Source organism: Lucilia sericata, unplaced genomic scaffold (assembly GCF_015586225.1).
Source record: "Lucilia sericata isolate MDLA Ls3-8-SP2 unplaced genomic scaffold, ASM1558622v1 Contig000051F_arrow, whole genome shotgun sequence".
Lineage (NCBI taxonomy): Eukaryota > Metazoa > Arthropoda > Insecta > Diptera > Calliphoridae > Lucilia > Lucilia sericata.
In genome coordinates, this window is record NW_023994087.1 from 600398 (window position 1) to 625144 (window position 24747).

Sequence of the window (24747 nt, forward strand, 5' to 3'; positions counted from 1 at the left end):
AAATTTTAGCACATAAATTGCAATGGCATAGTGATAATTACATGAATTCATTACAATTATACTCAGATATGTGGCATTTCATTCAGAAACAAATTTAATACGTTAATTTGTTCAAAATTTTTCTATAAATTTAATATATTTTAAAAGAAAATTTAGACGTAACCGACACTTTGCTGTTAAAAAATTCATAAACAGAAAATTAATGTGTACTTACGTCTTTTTTCTTGTAAAGTTGAAACCATTGGGTCTATAGCTACGAAATTTTTAGAGATGATGCTAATGGATCTAAATGATCGATTTCTATAAAAAACGATAATCGAAAATCAAGTCGCTTACGTCCATTTTGCAAAAAGGGCTCGATATGGTATAATTTGAAAGGGTTTTTAAAGCCACGTTTAGTGGTGTGCAAAATAAATATTTTATAAAATATACTAGTGTAGGGTATCATATGTATGTTTGGTCATGCCCGACTATATTTTCCTACTACCCCACAGAAAATATATAGCTTACTACATTGATATTGTGTTGCCTATTTTGTATTCGAAAGTGATTACAAACTTACACTCTGGCTTACTTTACACAGGGTATGGCCGCTTTAAAATGACACACTAACTGATATACTTGGTTTGCGATATTGTGTGTAGATTATACTTTTTTTATAATATACTTGTGTGTGGAAAAGTAGCTATTCCTACATTCTTTCTATTCCTACACTCTTTCTAGCTGGAACACAAGTGTATCAAAAAGTATCTACAACAACTTTCTAGTTTAAATACATGTGTATTAAGAAGTATCTAAATATGTATATTTTTTAAAAAATGCTAACCAATTACATTTATCTACAAATTCATTCATAAGTATAAGGCCATTCCAATTATCGCTAGATCATGATCCTAATTTTAAGCAATAAATGAAAAAATGTTAGCTTTGTTCCTTTACTTGTCAAGTTTGCAGGTTTTTACCAGAAATTGTAAAAGAGAACAAATTTGAGCAATTAAAATTATTTTCTCTTTGCCAGAACTTGCAGGTTTTAGCCAGAAAATTTTTTCCTGGCAAATAGAAAAAAATTGTCAAATAAATTATTTGTTTAAAAAAATACATTGAAAATAAAAAATGTTTGATATTTTTGATTTATTTTCATAAATAAGTATGTGTGATTGTAGTTTTTCAATTTTATTTTAATTTCAATAGAAATTTTTATGAATAAACTTCAATACAAATTTATTGAAAGAGAAATTTAGTTTTTTCTGTTCCCGTACTTTTTATAAGTACGAAGAGAAAATTCATTAATTCTCTTTAGCCAGAAAAGTTCTGGAACAAAGCTATAGATCCAAAAAATATTTTTTTGTTGATTAAATTACAGCACACTTGATTTTTTTATATTTTAATTTTCTGTTCTCATATACTATGTTAATCACAAGCAGATGTTTACTGTAATTTCAAGTTAATATAATTAAACAAAATGATTTAATATAAACATGTACTAGTGTTCTATGGTTGAAATAAAAAGCCTAATATTTTTAATTTTTAAAAAGTCGACTTTACATACATACAGTGGCGGAAAAAATAATAGAAACGTTTATATTTCGGATGAAAAATTTATTGTCATGCAACAACTACCCGTCAGAATTTCATGATTAATATCTCAAATTAATATCAAATTAATATCCATTTAATATCCAAAACTGTTTCGGCTCGAAATCTTATCATAAGTAAATTTTACAGATAATTAAACATTTTTAAGTAATGAACTTCATTTATTTTTCAAGTAGGACCTCCGATTCAGCTATCTAAATAAAGTGTTGAAAAAGACAACATCAACATAAAAGAATGATATAAAAATCACATTTTTATATAAAAAACGTAATTTATGATTAAAACTTTTAACAATTAATGCATAAAAACCGTTTTAATAAATACAATATTTAAAATATTACTTTATATCCTCTTTGCAATACCATGAATCGTTTCTATTGTTTTTCCAGTATCGCTATTACTTAAATATACAAATAAGTTAAAACAAGTATCAAACCTAAATTACGGATAAAAGTAGAAAAATACCTTTCATTTGATATTAATGACAACAAATGTTTCATCCTAGATTTAACCGTTTCTATTATTTTTTCCGCCACTGCATTTAAGTTGTTTTTTATAACTTTTCAGGAGAGCATTTTAACATTTAAAACCGGATGAAAGATCAAACATTCTTCAAAAGTTCCCATTGGCTATACAAATTCTCCTGTTTGGAGGTAAATCAAATCTGGCTACATTAATCACTCATTTATTAGAGATGGGAAAAGGGTAAATCTTAGGGTGATCGACTCGGGTTTTCAACCGGCTTTAAAACCGGTTTTTCTGCTTTACCAGTGTCGGTTTTTTCTAAATGTTGATTTTTCGAATATCGAATAACCCGGTTTTTTTTACTTTTTAAAAACCAGTTTCGAATACTTTTATTTGCTTTGTATACAAAGATTACTTAAATTAAATTTTGAAGTAAATAATAATACAGCCCGTCTAAATTTTAAAAATATTGGAGTCTAGCAACAAGCGTATATTTCTCTAACACACTTTTTTTAACTTTTTTTGATTTTCCTAATTAATTAACAAATTTTATTTGTAAAAATTATTGGAATAAATGTTTGATAAAATTTTATCTATCTTAAGATTATATTCCAATTACAATAATTAATTTACGGCTAAAATATTATGGAAGTGTTGGAGTGCCTATGAAAATTTTCTAAATAGGGATTTAAGAATAAGCTAGGATTACATAGTTCCTAATGTTTACAGAAGTGTATCACCTTTTTCCATTTTTTAACATTAAAGAAATAATGTAAATTAGACGAGTAGATTTAAAGTTATAATCGTTTAAACCGTTAAAAATTAGTTCGGGCCATGTTTTATTAATCAAATTTATTTTTTCAAATTAAAATAAATTTTTTTATTTATAATGAAAACCCGGTTAACCGGGTTTTTCTGCATGTGAAAAATGTCAACCGGTTTTTTTCAAATGTCAACTATTCGATAACCGGTTTTTGGAAAATGTCGAATAATCGATCACCCTAGTAAATATTCAGTTGGTAAATACCCGGTTAAATAGGAAAATTTGGGTAAATACCCGGGTATTTTGCAAAAATGTGGGTATAAACTAAAAATTTGTTTTGCAAACCAATTTTGCATCAAAAAATCATTTATATTAGTGATGATAGTGTTTATAAAAAATCTACTTTGGGAAAAACGGGTTTTCGGTTAACCGGTTTATAAACACATACTATGTATAACCAATTTTATATCCCCTACACTTTGAAATACTTAAAATGTAAAATTTCCCGATTTCATAGCAACAAAATACATATATTAATAGCATCTGTTTTTAGAGAATAAAAAATTTTTCGCAAAAAATTGCTAATAATTCTTTTGGCGTGGAAAATCTTTTATTTAAAATCCTTTGAAACCCCATTAACTTGATATACATACTATAACATATATACAAAACTTAGTATCTGACCATTAACAAAATTTTCGTTGTTTTTTTTTTTTTTTTTTGTCATATATTTTACATAAGAAACATTCCCAAATATATGATTGTTAGGTTAGTCCAAACTTTTGGTCTTTAAGACACCAAATTTTTAATTAAAAATTATATATTAATAAATACCACAAAACGGTATTTACTAGGGTATTCAAACGATTAACCGTCGATCGGTTAATCGATCAATTTTTGACGATTAATCGCTCGAATAAATGAAAATTGCCAAATTTCAAATAACGAATAAACCGAATAATTTCTATCAATTAACCGATTGAGAAAAACTTACTATTTAACATTAAAATTACAGTATATTTTATACAAAATTCAATATTTTTATAATAAATGTTCTTCCTTTATTAATTCCTTAATTATTTTTCTATAATGAAGAAAATTTATTTGATGATTTTTATAACAATAATACTTCAGAAATATTTCAGGAATTTCTTCTAATTTACCTAATTCTAGAATGCGTTCATACAGTGATTAAAAAATTTACATAGAATTCAAATAAATGGAGTGTTTGTTATAGGAAGGCAAATTTTGTAAAAAAGCAATATTCGATTTACCGATTAATTTCAGGTAGAATTCCATCTATAATATCACTAGTTTACAACGATTTAGCTCATGATATAAAACATACAGTGAATCAACTAAGTTTTTTGCCTGCCTTTTTTTAAGAGAATTTTGTTTTTTGTTCATAAATAAAATCCAAAAAAACAGGTAAAAAGTAAATTTATGTTTTCCAATTGAAAATAGAGATTGTGTAGAATGGGAAAACCAAGAAAAAAATATTAAAATAAAAATTTTAGTGCATTTGTTGTTGCATTTTATTATTTTTCATCAGAATTTGCACGTCAATAAAGTATTTTGCATATTGAAGTTTCCAGTTAATTTCGTTGGGGTTTTCAAATTATTTTTTATTAATTGCTTTTTGGAATTTATTGTTTTATTGTTAAAAGGACACGTGTTAAGTATTTTTCAATTGTAATTTTCAAAAATCATATCCTTATTGTGTGAAACTGTGTAGTTATTTGCGTTAAAAATGTTTGAAGGGAAAAAATGAGGCAATTCCAATATAAAAAATTAGTTTAGATTTTTAGAACAAGTATAAATCAATGAAATTCAATTATGAGATGTTTAATAAATCATTAAAAAATATAAAATATAGAAATTGATGAAATAACACAAAGAATTATTAAAAAAACGCACTGAGTTGTCTTTCAAAATCTTTAACTGCCAAAGGAGAGCGACTTGTATCCAAGCATAAACCATTGAAGTCCTCATTTATCTTCTCCCAAGTCCATATACGAACTTAAATGAACACTATGTTTAAATTTAGACCTCTAAACAGACCTTAGGTTGCTTGGAAACAATATAAATTGAACTATCGTGTGGTACGGGAAAAATACTTAATTTAGATATTTACAAATAGAGGCGGTTCTCATCACCTAAGATCCACAAAAGCAATATTTTACAGCTAATACATACACTTATATATAGTCAGAACCCAAATCAAAATAACTATCCAAATCCAACTACGCCTACTGTATTTTTTTCATAAAATAATGCATTCAAAATATGAGGTAGAATATCAAAATTCTAGCATGTAATAGTTCTATAGTTGTATACCGTGATATCACCATACTTAGAGTGGCTAGGATGGTACTTAGTGTTAGCTTTATTCAATAAGAATCAATATTATACAATTCTAAATAAAATTCACACAGTACTCCTCAAATAGATGGGATTTCCGTAATGTAGTTTTTGTTTATCAATACAAAATGACCAAAAACCCAGATTATTTTTGTTATAATCTATAGATTTATACCCCACTAAAATTTTTTTTCTAGGTCCAAATCCATTGATTTCCAATATATTATATATCATGTATCCAATTCAAAATTACTTATTATTTTCGAAATTAAATCAAAGAAACGATAGATTTCATGTTAAGTCAAATATTGAAATATTCTTATAGGTATATAGGATAATAAATCGATTAAGAAATGTCCAAACTTAGTTGTTCTACTACTAAAATATCTAAAAAATGTTATTCTAATATATAGGAGTAATAAAAATATTAAATTTTATAAAATAATGCAGCAATATTAAAAAAATGAACAAAAAACCTAAAAAAGCAAAATACTTTATTGACCTTAAAAATTAACAATACGTTCACATTTTATCAAAAATCTCGTTAATTAATATCACGATTTTACTTTTTATGGTAGAAAATTAAAATATAAGATATTCTTTAAAAATAGAACAAACAAATTGCTTTATTTTGCTAAAAATAATTGTTCAGATAAAGTTTTTTCTTAAAATTTATAAAATTTTACATAGGCAAATTACTTAATTGATTCACTGTATATGGATTTCTTTATTTTTATCGTCTAATTCTTGTCAATGTCTTGTTATTTTTTCTATCGAAACGAAATATTGAAAGTTTTCATACAAAAATTAGTTTAACCGGCAGATTATCTACCGGGATTTTAAGTCAAAAAATGACTAAAAATCGGTCAAAAAGTCCTAAATTTTATATTATTGATTTTTTTCTGAGTTGATTGTTAGGTTCCCAAAACAGGTGCAAGCACCCAAAAGTCAATATTAATTTTCAAATATTTTTCCAGCACTACTGATGGAAGATGGTAAATGAAACCACTTTATCTCAAAATTTCGATGTATAGGAAAAAAATAAAAAATGTTTATTAACCACCGGACATAGCCCATTCCAAAAATATATGAGCAAACAAAAAGTATTAATTTGTGTTGTGTAATTATCTGATCGACAGACTTGTTTGTGTGTTGCCACTAAATTTCAAAATGCGCTTTATGCTCAAGCGTTTTATTTGCCATCTTGACAGACGTTATTATTGATCAGCTGGGATATGTGTATGTAGATCTGCTTTTATTATTCGTAAAAGTTTAATGAAGTATTGACGGGAAATGTTTCTTCAAAGTTGCAGATTGCTAACGTCTTTAAGACTAGTTTTAGCCAGGAATATATCGAAACGTTATTCCCACATGGAACGAAAGGTGAAAGTAAATGATATTGAAATTAACATTGTCGAAAGCGGTGGAGGAGACAAAAGTGTTTTACTTCTACCGGGTGCTCTGGGATCTAGTTGGACTGATTTTAAGCCTCAAATAGAACAGCTTCCTAAATTATTGCCAAACCACAGTATAATCGCATGGGACCCTCCTGGTTATGGCAAATCTATTCCCCCAAAAAGACAATGGGGATTGGACTTTTTTCAGAACGATGCACTATACGCAGTTAATCTAATGAAAGCACTGAATAGAACTAAATTTTCAATTGTCGGATGGAGTGATGGCGGAATAACTGGATTAATTGCTGCTGGTCGCTATAGAGATAATGTAGAGAAATTAATAATTTGGGGTGCTGGGGCTTATTTGAATGCTGACGAAGTTCAAGCTTTGCAAAACATTCGAGACGTAAAAAAATGGTCAGCACGAATGCGCGAACCTATGGAAGAAGTTTACGGTCCTGAACGATTTGCAAAACTTTGGTCCGAATGGGTAGATGCGGTCGTACAGTTTTATACAAAATGTGATGGAGATTTTTGCAAACAAGAAGTTGCATTAATAAAAGCACCAACCTTTATATTACATGGTAAAAAAGATCCAATGATTGCCGCTGAACACATTCCTTATTTAAAAGAGCATATACAAGGAGTCAAGTAAGTTCATACTTACCAATATAATTTATTTTTGGGAATATATATAAAGTCATTTACTTGTTTTTGCAGATACTTTGAATTTCCAGATGGCAAGCATAATATACATTTGAAATATGCTGACGAATTTAACAAAAAGGTTGCTGATTTCATATTAGGAAATTAAAGTAAACATTTGTACATGCATACAAATACATATGAATGTATATCGTCATATGAAATCCAAAAAGCCCTAAGTCACATTGAACAAATTTTTCAGGAGAAGCAAAAAATGATAAATAAACCAAAAATGTTCAACATTTTCTCAAGTTAAGCTTATTTCTTATTGACAAATTATTATTTGAAGAAAAATTTGCGGTTTTTGTTTTACTTACGGAGATATGAAGAATTGAGAATTTGTTTTTTCTGAAACCCAAAAGGGCGCAAGTTACATTAAAAAATAGTAAGTTTTAACATTTTCAAATCGGTTTTTATTGGTCAAATAGGCCGAAACATGGAAGGCATAAGGCTTCTTTATTTTCATAAAGATTTTACGAAATTGAAATTTTTCTTTAAAAAAATTTAAAACTTTTCGAAACGGTGAAAAAAGCGGTATCGGTATTTAAACTTTTTTCGGCGACGGCATTTTAGCGGTATCGGTGTATTGGCTTAGTTCAGTAACGGTATCTTTTTTTACCGTTTTTGGACATTTATTTCCTTTTTAGAATTTTTAAAAGAATATCGTTTTTGGTATTTAGGTTTATTTCGGTAATGGTGTCTTGTTATCTCGGTACTTTTATTTTAACGGTAACAGTAGTAGTTCTAAAAATGTATTTTTTAGAATTATAGCTTAGCGATAATGGTTGCCAACCTTAATTCACATAGTTTTGAAAACAATGAGTGTTTAATTGAAATTCCGAGAGACAATTATATAGGCCTATACAACAATGGCCTATTTTAACTAAAATCAATAGGTTTCGTCAAAAGTAAAACATGTATCAAATTTCATCGAATTATTTTGATTACAGACAGATACGCATAAAGTTTATGACTATCCGTGGTTTGCTTTTCTTAATTTTTTAATTAAACCTAAATTTACTTTTTAAAAAATAGCCAATTTAATCAGCTATATTTTTATTTATACGTTTTTTCATTAAATTTTCCTTCCCGAAAAATTTCGAGGAATTTAAGAAATCAAACAAATTCTTTTTGAAGAGATCTGTCGTATACATAAAAATGTTAATATTTTGATGAAAAACATTTTTCTCTTCTTGCAAACGGTTTAATATAAAAATATCCAAATTACTGTTGTTGTGGGATATAAATTAAAATATATAATAAAAGATATAATAAAATATGTTTTACTCAACAACAATGTGTGTATTAATTTAGTTGTGCTTTCAAGATTGGCACATAGTCATCATATTGGGCCTGATAATAATTACCAGCAACAGGATCCCCCAACTTATAATTGGCAATGTAATCGCGGGTCTTTACGCTCAAACGACCCTCACGAGATCTAAAGAAAACAAATAGTGATAGATTGATGATATATTATGGAATTTTTATATACGCACTTATTTGAAATAAACGTATCTGTTGAAATTTTTTGTGTTTGTTTAAAAACGAGGAAAACATAGCGATGTAAGCCACTACCTTCTGGAGGTCCCGATCCAATGTATTCCGCAACGACTTGTCCTTCAGAAAGTTTACATCCCGGTATATTGATCACGAGCCAATGCAAAATTTCTCTATATGTTGGCGTTTCCCGTGATGGTGCATCTGGATCTACCATTAATAAAGTGTACAATGATCCCTCCTCTGCTTTCCATGTAACTTCAGGCTGATCTTTAACTTGCCTTGGTTGTAATTCGTTTCCTAAGGTAACACTACTATCACCATAAGTCACGCGGGCAATAGTTGCAGGCTTACTGTCAATAATATCAGGTATAATTCCACTTGTGTCCATTTTTTAAATTTCTCTATTGCACACTGTTCATTCGATCGCGTGTACAATTATAGTCACCACTCTAAATTTATTGTTTCAATTTTTATTCGAATGCAGATACATATATACCTACAATGTTTGTATGTATATCCAAAACTATTGGATATCGCACTATGTAAAAACGTAACAACTCAAAAAATACATTTTCAAAAAAAAATATTACAAATGTTTTTACTATTTTTCAAATATGTGCATTCTAATTAGTTGACGCGTAATATTATCTATCAAAATATATGAATACAAATTTATTTTTAATGTACTTACCATAAACTAAATATCAATAGAAGAACAATAACATAATAATGAAAGCTTTGAAAGTTTGATGTTAATTTTTGTAATTCTTAAAGAATTTTTAACAAAAATATCTGGGACAATATGACGGATTTCATATGACGATATGTAAATATGAAATCCAAAAAGCCCTAAGATACAAGTTAAGCTTATTTTTTATTGGGAAATTAGCATTTCTTTACATTAAAAAATAGTAAATTACAACATTTTTAACTAAATTAAAATCGGTTTTCGTTGGTCAAATACGCCGAAACATGGAAAGCATAAGGCTTCTTTGTTTTCATAAAGATTTTCGGAAATTGGATTTTTTTTTAATTCTAAAGCTGTTAAAAAAATCTATAAATCGCAAGATTTCGCTAAAAGTGACATTTTTGTTTTATTTGATGCCAACTTATAACACTTTACAATTTTGAAGTTAAAAACTCAAAAGATTTTTAAAATTTTTATGAATTTTAAGATATTTTTAGAACATAATCTTTTAGAATTTCGAAGATAGCTTAGGGCCTTTTGGATTTCATATGACGATATGTAGCAGAGACTAATATGTATATCTCTTCATTGAGTTTATGTTATATGATAGATTTTAACATGGCGGATATTCAAAATCGCTGGATTTTAAGTTATAACTCTTTAGGTGGAAATGTGAGATACATATCGCACTCCCAGTACAAAAGTGACTCAAGTGTAACATTTTTTTACTAATTCTCAAACATAAAAAAAGACATAACGTTTTTTCTTCAACAGTTAACAACAAAATGCACCGATATTATGCATTATAGATAAACAAGTATCTGGTGCATAGTTTAAGTCTTAAACTTAACGCTTAAAGATTATAAAAACGCAAAAGTAACATTTTAAGTTGAGTCACTTTTGCACTGAGTGTGTGATATATAAATAAGTCTTATGAATACAGCCGTAATGACAAATTAGTTTTTGTGTATTAAATTTCAACAAAAAACTATATAAACTAGATAACAATTATAGATAACAAATTATGGACTAGGTATTAAATTTTACATTTAACATTTTAATGTTAGACGCAAATTTCTTATTTAATTGAAAATAAAAAAGTGAAATATTTTTGAAATTGTGTACTTTAATGATCAGTCAAGTGGTAGCCTATTTCAAATAACGTGCCCATTTGTTGTAGGGGATTTCGTTTTTATTATTATTACAGAGACTTTTCTTCGGAACTGAATGTAATGTACAAATATCCAGGAAAAATATTTCTCCACAAATTACACCGTACAACAACAAAAAAAACGTTGCACACATGATTAATACCACACGTTGAAAACTACCTGGTGTAGTTATACTAAATTTTAAGTTTTTCATTCGTTTCTTCCTTTAAAATGACTTAGAAGTTTCAAAGTGACAAAAAGTTTTACAGTAAACTTTGCTTGGCCTAAGTAAGTCAATATGGGTATCAAATGAAAGGGGATAATCTCAGAATTTTGTGTAAAATGTTTGTGTAAAATTCATTTTTTGCCGCTTGTGTAGTCTATTTGGGCCTTAAAGGCCTTAAATATTTTATCAATGAAAGCAGTTCATAATACTTACATATCGTCACCTGAAACGCAAACGGCCCTAACTAACCAAAAATTCAAAGTCGATTTTATTGTTGATTTTAATTTATTGCATCAAAACCAATGTTCACAAACAAAATTGCACTCCTCCAACCAAATTTTGCGATTTAAAAACAAACGGCCCTATCTACAAAAATATTTAAATATTAAAGGTAAAAATTAAAATTTATCCATTTTTCTATACACCATTGTCAACTACTATAACATATGATAGGTTTCACTATTAAACAATTTGTTTATTGAATAAAAAGAAATCGCGTTGATAGAAACAAATTTTTCAATTTAAATAGTTTTTTGCTACTCCTGTAAAATTTTTAAAATGTTAGATAGGGCCGTTTGCGTTTTAGGTGACGATATGCTGAAACTTTTTTCTGTGTATGTACCTCAATTTTTAATGTCCTTTAAAAGGGACAATTGTACGAAAAATTAAGAACTAAGCATGCATTTTCCCAGCTATCATTTGGAAGATTGTTGGATGATTAATCAGTAAACTGAGTCATTTTTGACTCCTTTTGATAACCTAAAAGTGATTAATAAGTTGAGCGCTTAAAAAATGACTCGAAAATGATCCCGATATATGATTGAAAACTGAATATTTGAAAAACAATAACAAAATGTATAGCAATCATAAATTTATCATCCTGGTGTTTAAAATATGATGGTTTTAAAAATGTATTTTGTGGTCATATTTCAAGCAGTTGAAAGATCTAAAATTGTTCCTTATGTAATTGTTTTTGTTTGTAATGAAATAGCAACACTTACACTTAAAAATGATTCAAAAACTATTCAAAAATGAGTCGAAACTGATTAGAAATGGGGCTCAGAAAAGACTCTTTTGGAAGAGTTAGCAAAACATTTTGTGTGGCCTAAAATGAGTTGATATAATTCTCATTTCGTTTATAAAATTAAATGTATAAGTATTTGAATTTGTGTGATATTTATAAAGTCGATTTTCTGTCAAGGAAATTGAAATTATATTATGCTTTAATTATGATAATTTTCTGTATCACTAAACTAAGTCTAAATAACCCAATTAATGTTTAAAATCTGATTTATTTAAAAAACAATAACAAAATGTACACCAATCATAAATAGGTCATCCAGGAGTTTCAAATATGATTGTTTACAAATTTAGTTTGTAGTTATATTTCGCGCAGTCGGAAGATCAAAAACTGTTTTCCGTTGTATTGCATTTGTCTGCAACAAACATAAAAATTACTCAGAAAAGACTCAAAAATGACTATAATATGATTCGGAAATAACTCAAAAACGACCAGTTATTTAGCTCATTAATGACTCAAAAAAGATTAAAAAATGAGTCATAATTGATCAGAAGTGGGACTCATAAATGACTCATTTAGAAGAGTCGCGGGTAGGGTACCATTTTCTCCCGACGAATGTATCATTTATGATTAGAAAATGAGCGCATATATGATAATTTTAATCGTGCAGAAGAGTCATAAATGACTCGAATGTGATCAAAAATTTCAAAAAATGCTAGCTTACAACAAATTATGTAGTTTCATATGTGTGTGTGAAAAATGTCGAATTCGAGTTTTTTGAACTGAATGTTACAAGACATGCCTCATAATAAAGTCTTTTGTATCGATTTATCAAATTTCAAATACATACGTTTATCATTTTTTACGAGAAACATATTTTCCTCTACTATCTGAAGATGGTTTAAAAGTTTAAACGGTATTTAAAACAAATAGTAAATTGTCATTAAACATTCAAAGTCATTTTTCTCGAAACGATTTTTTTTGGATTATGGCAGTCTTGTAGATAATAAGCGATATGTGTGTATTAGCGATACTTTTTATGAACAGCATATAATAAAAACAGCACATTTTATTATTTTAATACTATTCGAGTATGTATATATTTGTTCTGTAATATATGGGTTCTAATATATATGAATATAGTGTATTGTATTAATAATAATATTTGTTCTAATTAACGATAACTTTATTTTTTATAATATTTTGCCGACTTTTTTCTTTTAATTTTTGGTTAATAACGATTGTTAATTCAAAATTTCTTGGTTTTTAAACATTTTATTATTTATAATGTATTTTACATTTACCAATATATTTTGAATAACGAGACATTACTTAGTATAAATTTTTGTAGTGACTCGTAATTGATGTCATATCCGACAAACGAATTAGGCTCTTTAGAAATTGAAAAATAAAACAAAATAAAAAAAAATCCTCAACATGCTTCAATTCACATCTACAGCGTTAAGATGCGAAATATTCAAATATGGTTTTATATAAGATAAGAAAAATAATTTATAAAAACACAAAATACGTTAAATGTTCCCGAAAATTAAAAAGCAAACATAAGATAGCGAGAGTAGGGGAATTTTTAGAAATTAGAAATACATATTAACTAATACAGTTATGTGGTAGATTGTATATTGTATATATTATTGGAATTACATATTACATTTTCTTTTCCAATTTTTCAAATTGGTAAAAATAAATTTCTTTTGTGGATTTTTTAACATGTTGAACTTGCCGATTTGTTGGTAATGCAAATATAAGTATTGTTAATGAGTTTTTCAACATACAATAACTTGAATGTATGCAACTAGGTTACAACTAGGAGGCTACATTTAACAACGTGTTTCGTAAAGACCACTGCGTCCGATATAACGAACCCATTTTACAACGTCGTGGTCAGAATAATTCAATTTGGGCTCAAATACTTTAAGATAACGAACTTTAAATCCAGACGGAGCAAATGGAACTTCAAAATTCATAGATATTGGTGGTCGAGTCCATTTCTTTTTAGTGTCTGTTTCAAGAAGTTCAATTTCAGCCGACAATTGGGTTTCTTTCATGCCTGCCATGCGTTTGATCTTCCATACAATGGCATTTTCAGATGCCTTGTATTTAGCTTTTCCTTTCAGACAAATCAATTGAACACCGGATGTATTAAGGGGCGTTGGAATTTTCACTTCAATTTTCTGTCCTAATAGCGATGGCTTAAAGTTCGACTTCAAAACAACTTTAACTTCCATTTTAGTGCGTCCCACCTCTCGAACTAGTGGTATAACGCGGAATGGTAACGATATATCTTTTGTTGTACGATAACGCATCAATTCGAATTCACCGTCCGGCGGTATAAAACTTATGGAGTGTTCTGTTTCAAATTTACTCAATTTAACACACTGATGGAATTGACAATCGTCAATTACGACAACTGGTTTGCCAGAACGAGATGTTTCGGCTTCAGAATTTCCAGATAGTCCACGTCCTCTCGATTCCATTACAATTTTGTCGTTAATGCCAAATTTACATTCCGGCATGCCTGTTAATATGTTAATATGACTTTTTTAATAATATGTTCTTTATTTCTTCAATTTACTCACCTGATAAATAGGACTTCATAACAACGCGACCAGCTACATGAGCAGACAACACTTGACCTTGAGGGCTCATAAGCAAGTTGACATATTCCAAAACATCTAAAAAGAGTTCATTGCGACGATATTTAATGCCTTCACGTCGCCAACCAATCTGTCCAGTAACCTATAACATATTCATTCATATATAAGTTAAATAATATAACTAACTTATATCATATATTATCGAGTACAACAAGAATCTGTTTTGAAATTCGCGAAACACCTTCAAAACTTTAAACATTTCCATGTGAGTTATGGACAATAAAGAAGGGAGTTTAGTTATAAAAAATAGTTCGATATTTCTCACAGATTTGTGATACCTGCGATTTTAATTTCGAGGATTTCGGAGAAAACAATATTTTGTTAACATTTTTAAAAACTGGCTTTATTCCTTACTGTTATGCAAGTTATATAATTTTTTTTCAGTATATAAAATTCAAGATGATAGAAAGCATGCGTCTGAAGTTTTAGTAAATTCGAATAATGTTAACCCATAAACTGTGAAGGTCAAATTCAAGCTGTGCAATATTGAAATGAAATTTCAATATTGCAATTTTCAATTTTCTTCAAACCATAGTTAAATATTAATTTGTTTTCAACTGAATTAAATGAGACTTAGGGAAAATAAACAATGAAGACCCGTGTTTAAAATGACATCGAAAAAATCGAAATTAACCCTTTAACGTAAATATATTTTTATAACATATGAAGTTCATATGTTACGTGCATTTCATTTTTTCATATTATCAACAAAATATTCGATACCATTTAGAGAGAAATGGTGGGTGATAGAGAAAAACAGGTATCATATTCGGTTTCAGCAGCTTAAACTACATTAAAATCAGTCAAATTGGTTTCAAAAATTTTCACAAACCTTCATTTCATTGGGCTGTGTTAAATAACATTATATCCCAGCAAAAAATAATTGATGTCATACTTTACAAACGACATCTTAATCACATCTAAAAATGCGATTGCATACTTTTCGCTTTTATAAACCAAACATATCCTTGCAAATGAAAACACAGTTAACAAGTAAGAGTGTTATATTCGGCTGTGCCGAATCTTGTATACCCACCATCAAAACATTGCCGAAAAGGAGTGGTTGCTTATAAATAAACTTTGATATTTAAGAATCGATGCTTTTGTTATTATCAAAACAATTTTCTCATTCATTACATCTATGTATAATTTTACCATCATACATATTATGTATATCGATAGGATCAATTATGGACTGATCCTCCTAAAATTTGGTAGAGAAATTTGTAACAAATTTTGTCGCTGTATTTGCATTTTTAAGGTAGTAAAAAGCGTTAAAGTCATTTTCTGAGAGGGACCTTATTAGGGAGGGAGGTTTGGTCAGTTATGGACCGATCCTCGTCAAATTTTCTAGAACGATTTTAGCTAGTAATGAGCGTTAAAGCCATTTGTGAAGGGGACCTTATATGGGGGGTAGGGTCAATTATGAACCGATCCTTATAAAATTTTACAAAGCGATTTAGTTTCCTATAAAATATGTTCATGTTGAATTTCATCGCTATAGATGCTTCTTTTGGACAGTTATGAGCGTTAAAGTAATTTTCTGAAGGGGACCTTATATGGGGGATAGGGTGAATTATGGATCGATCCTTATAAAATTTTACAATGATATTAAGGTTCCTATAAAATATGTTCATGTCAAATTTCATCGCTATGGATGCTTCTTTAAGGCTGTTATGAGCTTTAAAGTAATTTTCCGAAGGGGATCTTATATGGGGGGTAGGGTCAATTATGGACCGATCTTCGTAAAATTTTACAAAGATTTTAAGGTTCCTATAAAATATGTTTATGTCGAATTTCATCGCTATAGGTGCTTCTTTTAGTCAGTTATGAGCGTTAAAGTAATTTTCTGAAGGGGACCTTATATGGGGGCTAGGCGAAATCGAGGACCGATATTGCCCATTTTCAATACCAAACGAACTGCATCAACTAAAAGTATATATGCAAAATTTCAGCTCTCTAGCTACTTCCGTTTGGACTTTATCGTGTTTTCAACAGACAGACGGACGGACAGGGCTAGATCGTCTTGGAATCTAATAAGGACCCAGAATATATATACTTTTATGGGTCTTAGACGAATATTTCAATGTGTTACAAACGGAATGACAAAAACAATACACCCCCCATCTTTTTTGATGGTGGGTATAAAAATGAGGAAAGAGATGTAGAAAAGTCACTACAAACAACATATTCGAAGTACTTCAAATTTTGATGAAAAACCAATGAAATTTACATAAGCGTTTCATTGAAAGAATGTGGTTTATGTTTGACATACAAATGTCGGATTTTTACAGCTTCTAAAGACAGGATTAGATGTAGTTCAAAGTTGTCAAAAATGAACAACATCCCTCCAATGACACGCTAATGTAAAATTCATAGGTTTTTCACCTGAATTTGAAGCACTTCGGGTTACTATATAGTTGTGATGAAAATTCTCCATCTTTTTCCACACTTTTTTTGCTGGGTATATTTATTAGTGTCCGACCGAACATTCGGGTAAGGAGTTCGGCAAAATGTGAGGTTCAGCCAATCTACGGTGTTCGGCGAAATTTTGACTGAACGCCAAACTTTTTATAAAATTTGTATTTATCATATTTTTAAGCTCGAAAAATAATTTTCCGATATTGCTAAAAAATGGCGCCTTTTTAAATTGTTCCAATTTTCAGCTGTTTTAAAAAACTGTTAACCAGAAACTGATTAAAATGCTAAGAAAAGTCAAACATTTTAAGCGCCTTTCAATTCCTTTCAAAATACTAAAAGTTAGGACGATAGGACCTAACCGGGAGGAGATAAAGAAACAATTTCCATAAATATTCTCTATAATTAAATTGCATCTAAAAATCTACATGATGTTCATACTTTCATTGTGACTAAGTTTTTAATTTTATAAATTTGTTACTTTTAATCTTTAAGCTACGTTCACAATTATAGTGTACTTCACCAAATTGTATTCTGTTTCTTTTTACCAAAAATATTTTAAAATTGACTATATCGCTTTAATTCATTCCAGAATAGAGTACTCTATCACTGTGAACGTAGCTTAAATGTATTTTTTATTTAATAACAAAAAGTTCGGTTTTACCAAGCTTTGAAAACCGAACATAGTTCGGGTTCGGCCGAACTTTAAAATTGATGTCTTCCGATCAAGGTTAGTACTATGGGATAGCAGGCCGGACATAAATTTTCAGCTCTATCGGTCAAGAAGTCAGAGGGGTTCAAAGTTGGACATTTTGGTCATACAGGTATTTATTCAAATGAGTGTAACTTTTCACCTAGCAAAATTTGACCAAAGGAGTTCCGATTGCTATTTCTTCATTCTTTCCATTTTTATACCCTCCACCACCATCAGTGGTGATAGAGGGTATATATAAGTTTGTCGTTCCGTGTGTAACACCAAGAAATAATCATCTAAGACACAACAAAGTATATATATTCTGGGTCTGATTCGACTTAGCTATGTGCGTCTGTCTGTCTGTGTAAAACACGCTCACGTTAAAACTAAGCAAAGGAAATTAACCAAATTCACCCAAAATATTTATTATTTTCCTAAGCTGTTTGGTATTGAAAATCAGCCAAATCGGTTCAAATCGTAAAAAGTTATGAGTAAAAATTTCAGACTACCTCAAAAAAAATTAGGTTTTTTTCATAATTCTTTTGAAGTTTTCTCAGAAACTACCAAAGATATTTCGATGAATTTTGTCACACATTATTTTTTCAGGGCAGTGATCAATTATATTCAAAATCTTTACAATCGATCCAATATTTCCCATAGCCCCCATACAAAGGTATATATTCCCGGAAATTAGTTTTTCGTTAATAACTCCCTCAAATATATCTCTATCAACACAAAATTTTGTACATGCAAATATAATATGAACAGAAATCATACTCTCAACGTAGTACTCAGTCGGTCCACAATTGGTCATAGCTCCCATATAAGGTCCACTTCCGAAAATCACCTAAACGCACATATTTCATTGATGAATAAAGTTATTGTGATAAAATTCGAGTTAAATATATTTTGTGTACATACAAATCATTCTAACAAATTTTTTACGGATCGGTCCATTATTGGTCATAGCTCCCATATAAAGTCCACTTCCGAAAAACACTTAAACGCATATATTTCATTGAATTATAAAGCTATCGAGATAAAATTCGACACAAATATATTTTGTATACATACAAATCATTCTACAAATTTTTTTACGGATCGGTTCATTCGGTTTTGTGTACATTCAAATCATTCCACCAAATTTGTTATGGATCGGTCCATTATTAGTCATAGCTCCCATATAAGGCCCACTTCCGCAAATCACTTAAAAGCACATATTTTATTGTCAAATAAAGCTATCTTGATAAAACTCGACACAAATATGTCTTGTCTTTATATGAGTTACTCTACGAAATTTTTTCCTGATAAGCTCATAATTGATCATAGCTCCCATATAAAGTCCATTTCCGAAAATCACTTAAACGCATATATTTCATTAAATTCTAAAACTATAAGGATAAAATTCGACACAAATATGTTTTGTGTACATATAAGTAAATCATTCTACCACTTTTTTCCCGGATCGGTCCATTATTGGTAATAGCTCCCATATATATAAGTCCCACTTTCGAAAATCACTTAAACGCACATATTTAATTGTCAAATAAAGTTATGTTGATAAAATTCGACACAAATATGTTTTATCTTTATATGAATCAGTCTATAAAATTTTTTCCGGATAGGCTTCCATATAAAGTCCACTTACAAAAATCACTTAAACGCATATATTTTTTTGAATAAAAAAGCTATCGGGATAAAGTACGACTTGAATATGTTTTGTGAGCATATAAATCATTCTACCAAATTTTTTCCAGATTGGTCCATATATGGTAATAACTCCTATATAAGGTCCACTTCAAAAAAATCACTTAAACGCACATATTTCATTATCAAATAAAGATATCTTGATAAAATTCGACACAAATATGTTTTGTGTAAGGTCATAGCTCCTATACATATAAAGTCCACTTCCGAAAATCACCTAAACGCACATATTTCATTAAATAATAAATCTATTGTGGTAAAATTCGACTTGAATTTTTTTTGGCATATAAATCATTATACGAAATTTTTTTTCTTATCGGTCGATAATTGGTCACACCTCCCATATAAGGACCATTTCCGAAAATTACTCAAATGCACATTGACAATCAAAGTTATCGAGATAAAATTCGATCCGGATCGGTCCATAGGTTGTCTTAGCTCCCATATAAGGTATACTTCTGAAAATCACTTAATACCACTAAATTCGTAATTAAATGATTATATCCGGATAAAATTCAAAATGAGTATGTTTTGTGTACAGATAAATCATGATATTGAAATGTTTTTAAACTGGCCTATCAATACACATTTTTCTCGACCTAAATAAAATCAGTTTGACATATGCATTTGCCAAATTATCTAAAAATTAAATAGTTAAATGGGTTTTAATAAAAAGTAGCTTGCTGGTAGAGGGTATTTAAGATTCGGCATAGCCGAATATAGCACTCTAACTTGTTTTTATTTTTTTTTTTAAATATATGTATATTTTTTTCAAAAGCGGCCCTTTTTATTTTTTTATTTTTTGCTTAAAAGAAAGCTTATACAATTTCCTTAAAGGGCTATATAGTCCTATAATGGGATGCGAGTGGGATATCCATCAAAAAAAATTATTTTTTAACTCAAGAATAAATTTTTTTCAATATTTGGCACTTAATTTTCCAATATTTTTTTCAAAATGTTCGTTTTTGTTGTATTTTTTTACTCAAAATAAAGCTTAGACCATTTTATTTAAGAACTTAGTGGGATGCAAGGGGCATATGTGGAAAAAAAAATAATTTAACTCAAAAACTTTGCTTTTGGAGTTAAAAAGCTCTTAAAGGCAATGGTCTAAGCTTTCTTTTGAGATAAAAAAAAATACAACAAAACTTCCTTTTTGAAAAAATAGGGGAAAATTAAGTGCCAAATATTGAAAAAAAATTCTTGAGTAAAAAAATAATTTTTTTGACTTGCATCCCATTATGGAACTATAAAGGAAATTGTATAAGCTTTCTTTTAAGCAAAAAAAATAAAAAAATATTTAAAAAACAAAGAAAAAATTTAAAAAAAAAATTAAAAAAAATATATATATTTTTTTTTTTTTTTTTTTTTGGAAAGAGTAAAGAAATGACTATGTGAACTCCTTTGGACAATTTTTGCTAGGGCCAATAGGTGAAAAGTCACACTCATTTGAATAAAACCCTGTATGACCAAAATGTCCAACTTTGACACCCTCTAAGTCCGCCAGTTCTTGACCGATATAGTTGAAAATTTGTGTCTGACTTACTATTCAATAGTACTAACTTTAGTGCAAATTTCGTAGAAATCGATTTTTTGAGTTGGGTCCATATGGTTGCAATAATTAGTATTTAAAAATATCTCGCTTTTTGTGATTCCTACGACTTCAGATGCTACAATATTTCTGTTGATTTTTGTTCAATTAAATTTCCTACATTTTAGTTAAAGTCTATTTTTGCCTATCATTACTTATTTTCGAGCTATAGTGCATTATTTTTCCACTGCGCTAATATTTTTAAATCGCACCGATAACAAATTTGTCATAATTTTTACGTTATACATAAGCTGTCAACATATGCTTATATATTGTTATAGGTTTTATATCAGAATTCTTCAATGTCCCATAGTTCAATATCTGTCTATCCATAATTTCAAAAAGTGTCACAAATCATGATTATGAATTATATTTTAATGAATTATTTTTATAAACCAATATTCAATAACCCTAGGCCTATAAGCCCTAAGCGGTTACAAATTCCTACTTAAAATTATTCATTCAAAACAAAGTTATTATTATAAAAAAGAGCTAAGAACTAAATTATTAATAAAAGATAATAAACTATATAAAATAAATATTGGACAATTAAATTGTACTGCATTGATCATAAATAAATTCATACAAAAATTTCAATCTATCAAATCTAAATTAAAGAGGCAAAACAAGTTAAAGTAATGAAAAGAATATGTAGAAGTAATATATGTACATATAAAAGACATCAGTTTTCTGAAGAAATATAAAACAAATCGAAGAAAGTTAACTATCACCCCAATAAATATCGAATCATACAAAAATAAAGATCAAAAGTTATTTTTTATTTTCAATAAATTAGTGTTTTTAGATTTTCTTTTGTGCTTCATTTGTTTACAGATTTACATCCGTAAAATATAAAAACAAAATACATATACGGTTAATTCGAGGACACATAATGTCTGCAATTGTAAAGTTAATCGTCATTGTTTTATTTGCAATAATAGGCACCATCCTATGCTTCATATAGCATACAGAAATACCTACTGCGACCCGCTAGTTTGGCACACAATTCGCAACTGTCGACCACGTCGAATAATATTACGTCAAATCGTCAAGTATTTCATACTCGGCATAATCAGTCCGTACTCTTAGGGACAGCGACCGTTAATATAATACGTAATAACAAAAAGTATCAGGTCCGTGCTTTAATTGATCCGGGTTCGGAATGCTCGTTTATCACAGATCGATTACGGAAAAGGTAAAACATTTCCGCGCGATCTATGAATGTTGAAATTTCTGGTGTTAATAATACTGTGTCAGTTGTTTCAAGAAATATTTGTTCTTTCAATATCGGATCTAACTTCGATTCTTACGTAGAACCAAATATAAATGCATTTGTTTTGCCAGAAATTTCGACAAATTTGCCTATGTCTTGCGTTAACGCCGACATTCAAAAATTATTGCCAAATCTACGTTTGGCGGATTTTAATCCCTTTGATAGCCGGCCTATTGATATACCGGAAATAGAAAAAAAAATTTAGGGTCGTTATTAGCACGAACTGGATTCTGACAGTCCAGTTAATCCTAATTACTTTAATTCAGTTATTAACTTTCCGGAATATTCAACTTGGTCGAATAGGAACTGAAATACTTTTATCGCAAAATTTACTTGATTATAACGAAATAAGCTCACTAAAATATGTTTACGTTATGCCTAAAATAAGTATTGTAATTTATGCAGTTCATTCCGCTTAAGATATCGGGAATGAATTATTTGTTACAATATGCTTGAGATATTGCAAGGTGACCGGCAATGTTTAAGCGAGTTTTGTTGCGAGGTACATTTTGGCAATTGCTCCTTTTCATGAATAATACTATTTTTAATAACGTTAGTATATAATGCCAATTTTATACACCTTTGTTGGAAGATTCTAACGAGTAAACCGTTGACGGGACTTACATATTGTTTGCCACCAAATTAAGTTTTTTGTTCGTGTTATGTTTTATTTTTATACAAAATCTCGGACAAATTGGATTGATGCCAAACAGACTTGGTAAATCTTCTGTGTTGGAATCCGTCGGGAATAGACCTGTTTCCATTAATTTATCCTCTTTGCCTATCTTCTTCTTTCTTTCTTGTTTTCTTGTAGTGTTTTAGTTTCTTTGTCTTTGAATCTTCACTCTTTGGAGGGAATGGACCTCATGTTCTCCGAGTGAATATGCAGTTATGTGTCATTTTTTATTTAGCTATCTAAAATTCAGCAGCAAAACTCTTATTTCCTGAGCTATTACGTCTTAAAAAATATCTCAAGGAAAATCTTTTTGAAATTCGTAAATTTCACAGATTGAACACATTTCGTTAATGATGACACATGATTTCAAGTTGGAAATAAAATATAATTTACAAGTGTATAATAAAATTTAAGTTACAACGTATGACCATTGGTTTTTATTGTATTAAGATTCGCCTTTTAAAATCTTTCAAGCTGCTATTTCAATAGCATCAACTTTTCCACGTAAATACATACATATGTACACATAAACATATACACATAAGTATGTATGTATTTTGTTTTTGTTCCCTTATCAAATATATAATTTTTACTTAATTTCTTTTGTTTGTTACTCTTAATGTGTAGCCCCCATTTTTTGAATTTATTTGTACTTACTTGAGAAGTAATTTGCATCTGCTCTTCTTTCGTTGCTGACTTGATTCCTTGTTGAGTAATAAATGTCTTCAGAGTACCGGAATCAGTATTTTGAGGGTAACCAAAATCAAGAATTTCATCCAGCAATTCATAAATTAGAACAAAGTTGTTCTTTATATTTTCCTCCGAAATTTTACCAAAATACGATTGCATGACCTCAATGATCTTCAGTAAAAATTCAAAAACCATGGCAGCATTTACATTTTGTTTGGTCACTGCAGCCAACCAAATATTGGCACGCTATAAACAACATTTATGTTGCCGAGAAAATTATTTTATTATTGGTTTTTTCTATATACATGCATGCGTATATACAAGTAAATATTACCTTTATATGAAAAAAACTTGTCCTAGCTATATTAGTTACTGGAGATCGTACTTGCTGGCGAGCGTGGATGACGTTGACTCGGAACGCATCCACTGCATTGCGGCCGATATCATCTCGATAGACCCGACTAATTAGAACTTCGCCTTTGTGGTTGTATACAAACAAACCACCGATCATTTTTTTATAAAATTTTTTTGCTCAAAATTAAAATTTACTTTGATTTAATCTTAAATTAATTTTCCACAGGAATCCACTAGGCCACACAAATTTCTCTACAATTTATCTTTTTTTCATTCGCTAATTTATCGATTGACTCCCCTTTTTTACGTATGATGACAACACACCCCTGCGTCGACCAACATTAACGGCTGCGGTTAACTCTAAAAATTCGGCGGCGGCATAAAAGAATGTTTCAGTTTAACTGAAATATTTATACAATTTCACGTCGCGCTTTGTTTGTAAATAACATTTGAATGTTGTTTTTATATTATTAAGACATAATATGGAAAATTTTGTTCTAAAAAAATAACATTGAAACAATAAGTAGATATTAAAGGATAAAAATATCAAAAGACATTTTTGACATATTTTTTACTTGTTCTGTTGACATGAAATTTGGCATTGTTTGACCAGTTTTTCTCCATTAAACTTATGTAGTTTCAGACGTTCATGTCTACCGATTTTTTTCTCTTGTCGGACGCTGTTATACAACGTTTACAAAGGCTTTTTTATATTGTGTTTTTTGAAAAATACAATGAGTTTAAAAATAAATATCCACATACATTTTAATCATGTTTTTTGTTTTGAAATGTTTTT

General features: G+C 29.1%; 3 protein-coding genes across 3 annotated transcripts; 1 reads left to right on the plus strand and 2 right to left on the minus strand.

The window, feature by feature from the left end:
• The first annotated feature begins 6399 nt into the window (after positions 1–6399).
• LOC119615995 (valacyclovir hydrolase) lies at positions 6400–10050 on the plus strand. Its single transcript, XM_037972098.1, has 2 exons — positions 6400–7233; positions 7303–10050. The coding sequence occupies exons 1-2, from the start codon at positions 6479–6481 to the stop codon at positions 7394–7396; spliced, it is 849 nt and encodes a 282-aa protein (XP_037828026.1). The 5' UTR covers positions 6400–6478; the 3' UTR covers positions 7397–10050.
• On the minus strand, positions 8476–9232 carry LOC119615997 (protein D2-like). The gene is made up of 2 exons (XM_037972100.1): positions 8787–9232; positions 8476–8728 (listed from the first exon to the last, which is right to left on the minus strand). Exons 1-2 carry the CDS (start codon positions 9176–9178, stop codon positions 8593–8595), a joined length of 528 nt encoding a protein of 175 aa, XP_037828028.1. The 5' UTR covers positions 9179–9232; the 3' UTR covers positions 8476–8592.
• A 3085-nt stretch (positions 10051–13135) lies between the features above and the next one.
• Positions 13136–24305, minus strand: LOC119615993 (AP-2 complex subunit mu). The gene is made up of 4 exons (XM_037972096.1): positions 23932–24305; positions 23565–23843; positions 14474–14633; positions 13136–14412 (listed from the first exon to the last, which is right to left on the minus strand). Exons 1-4 carry the CDS (start codon positions 24106–24108, stop codon positions 13715–13717), a joined length of 1314 nt encoding a protein of 437 aa, XP_037828024.1. The 5' UTR covers positions 24109–24305; the 3' UTR covers positions 13136–13714.
• Between the last annotated feature and the right edge of the window lie 442 nt (positions 24306–24747).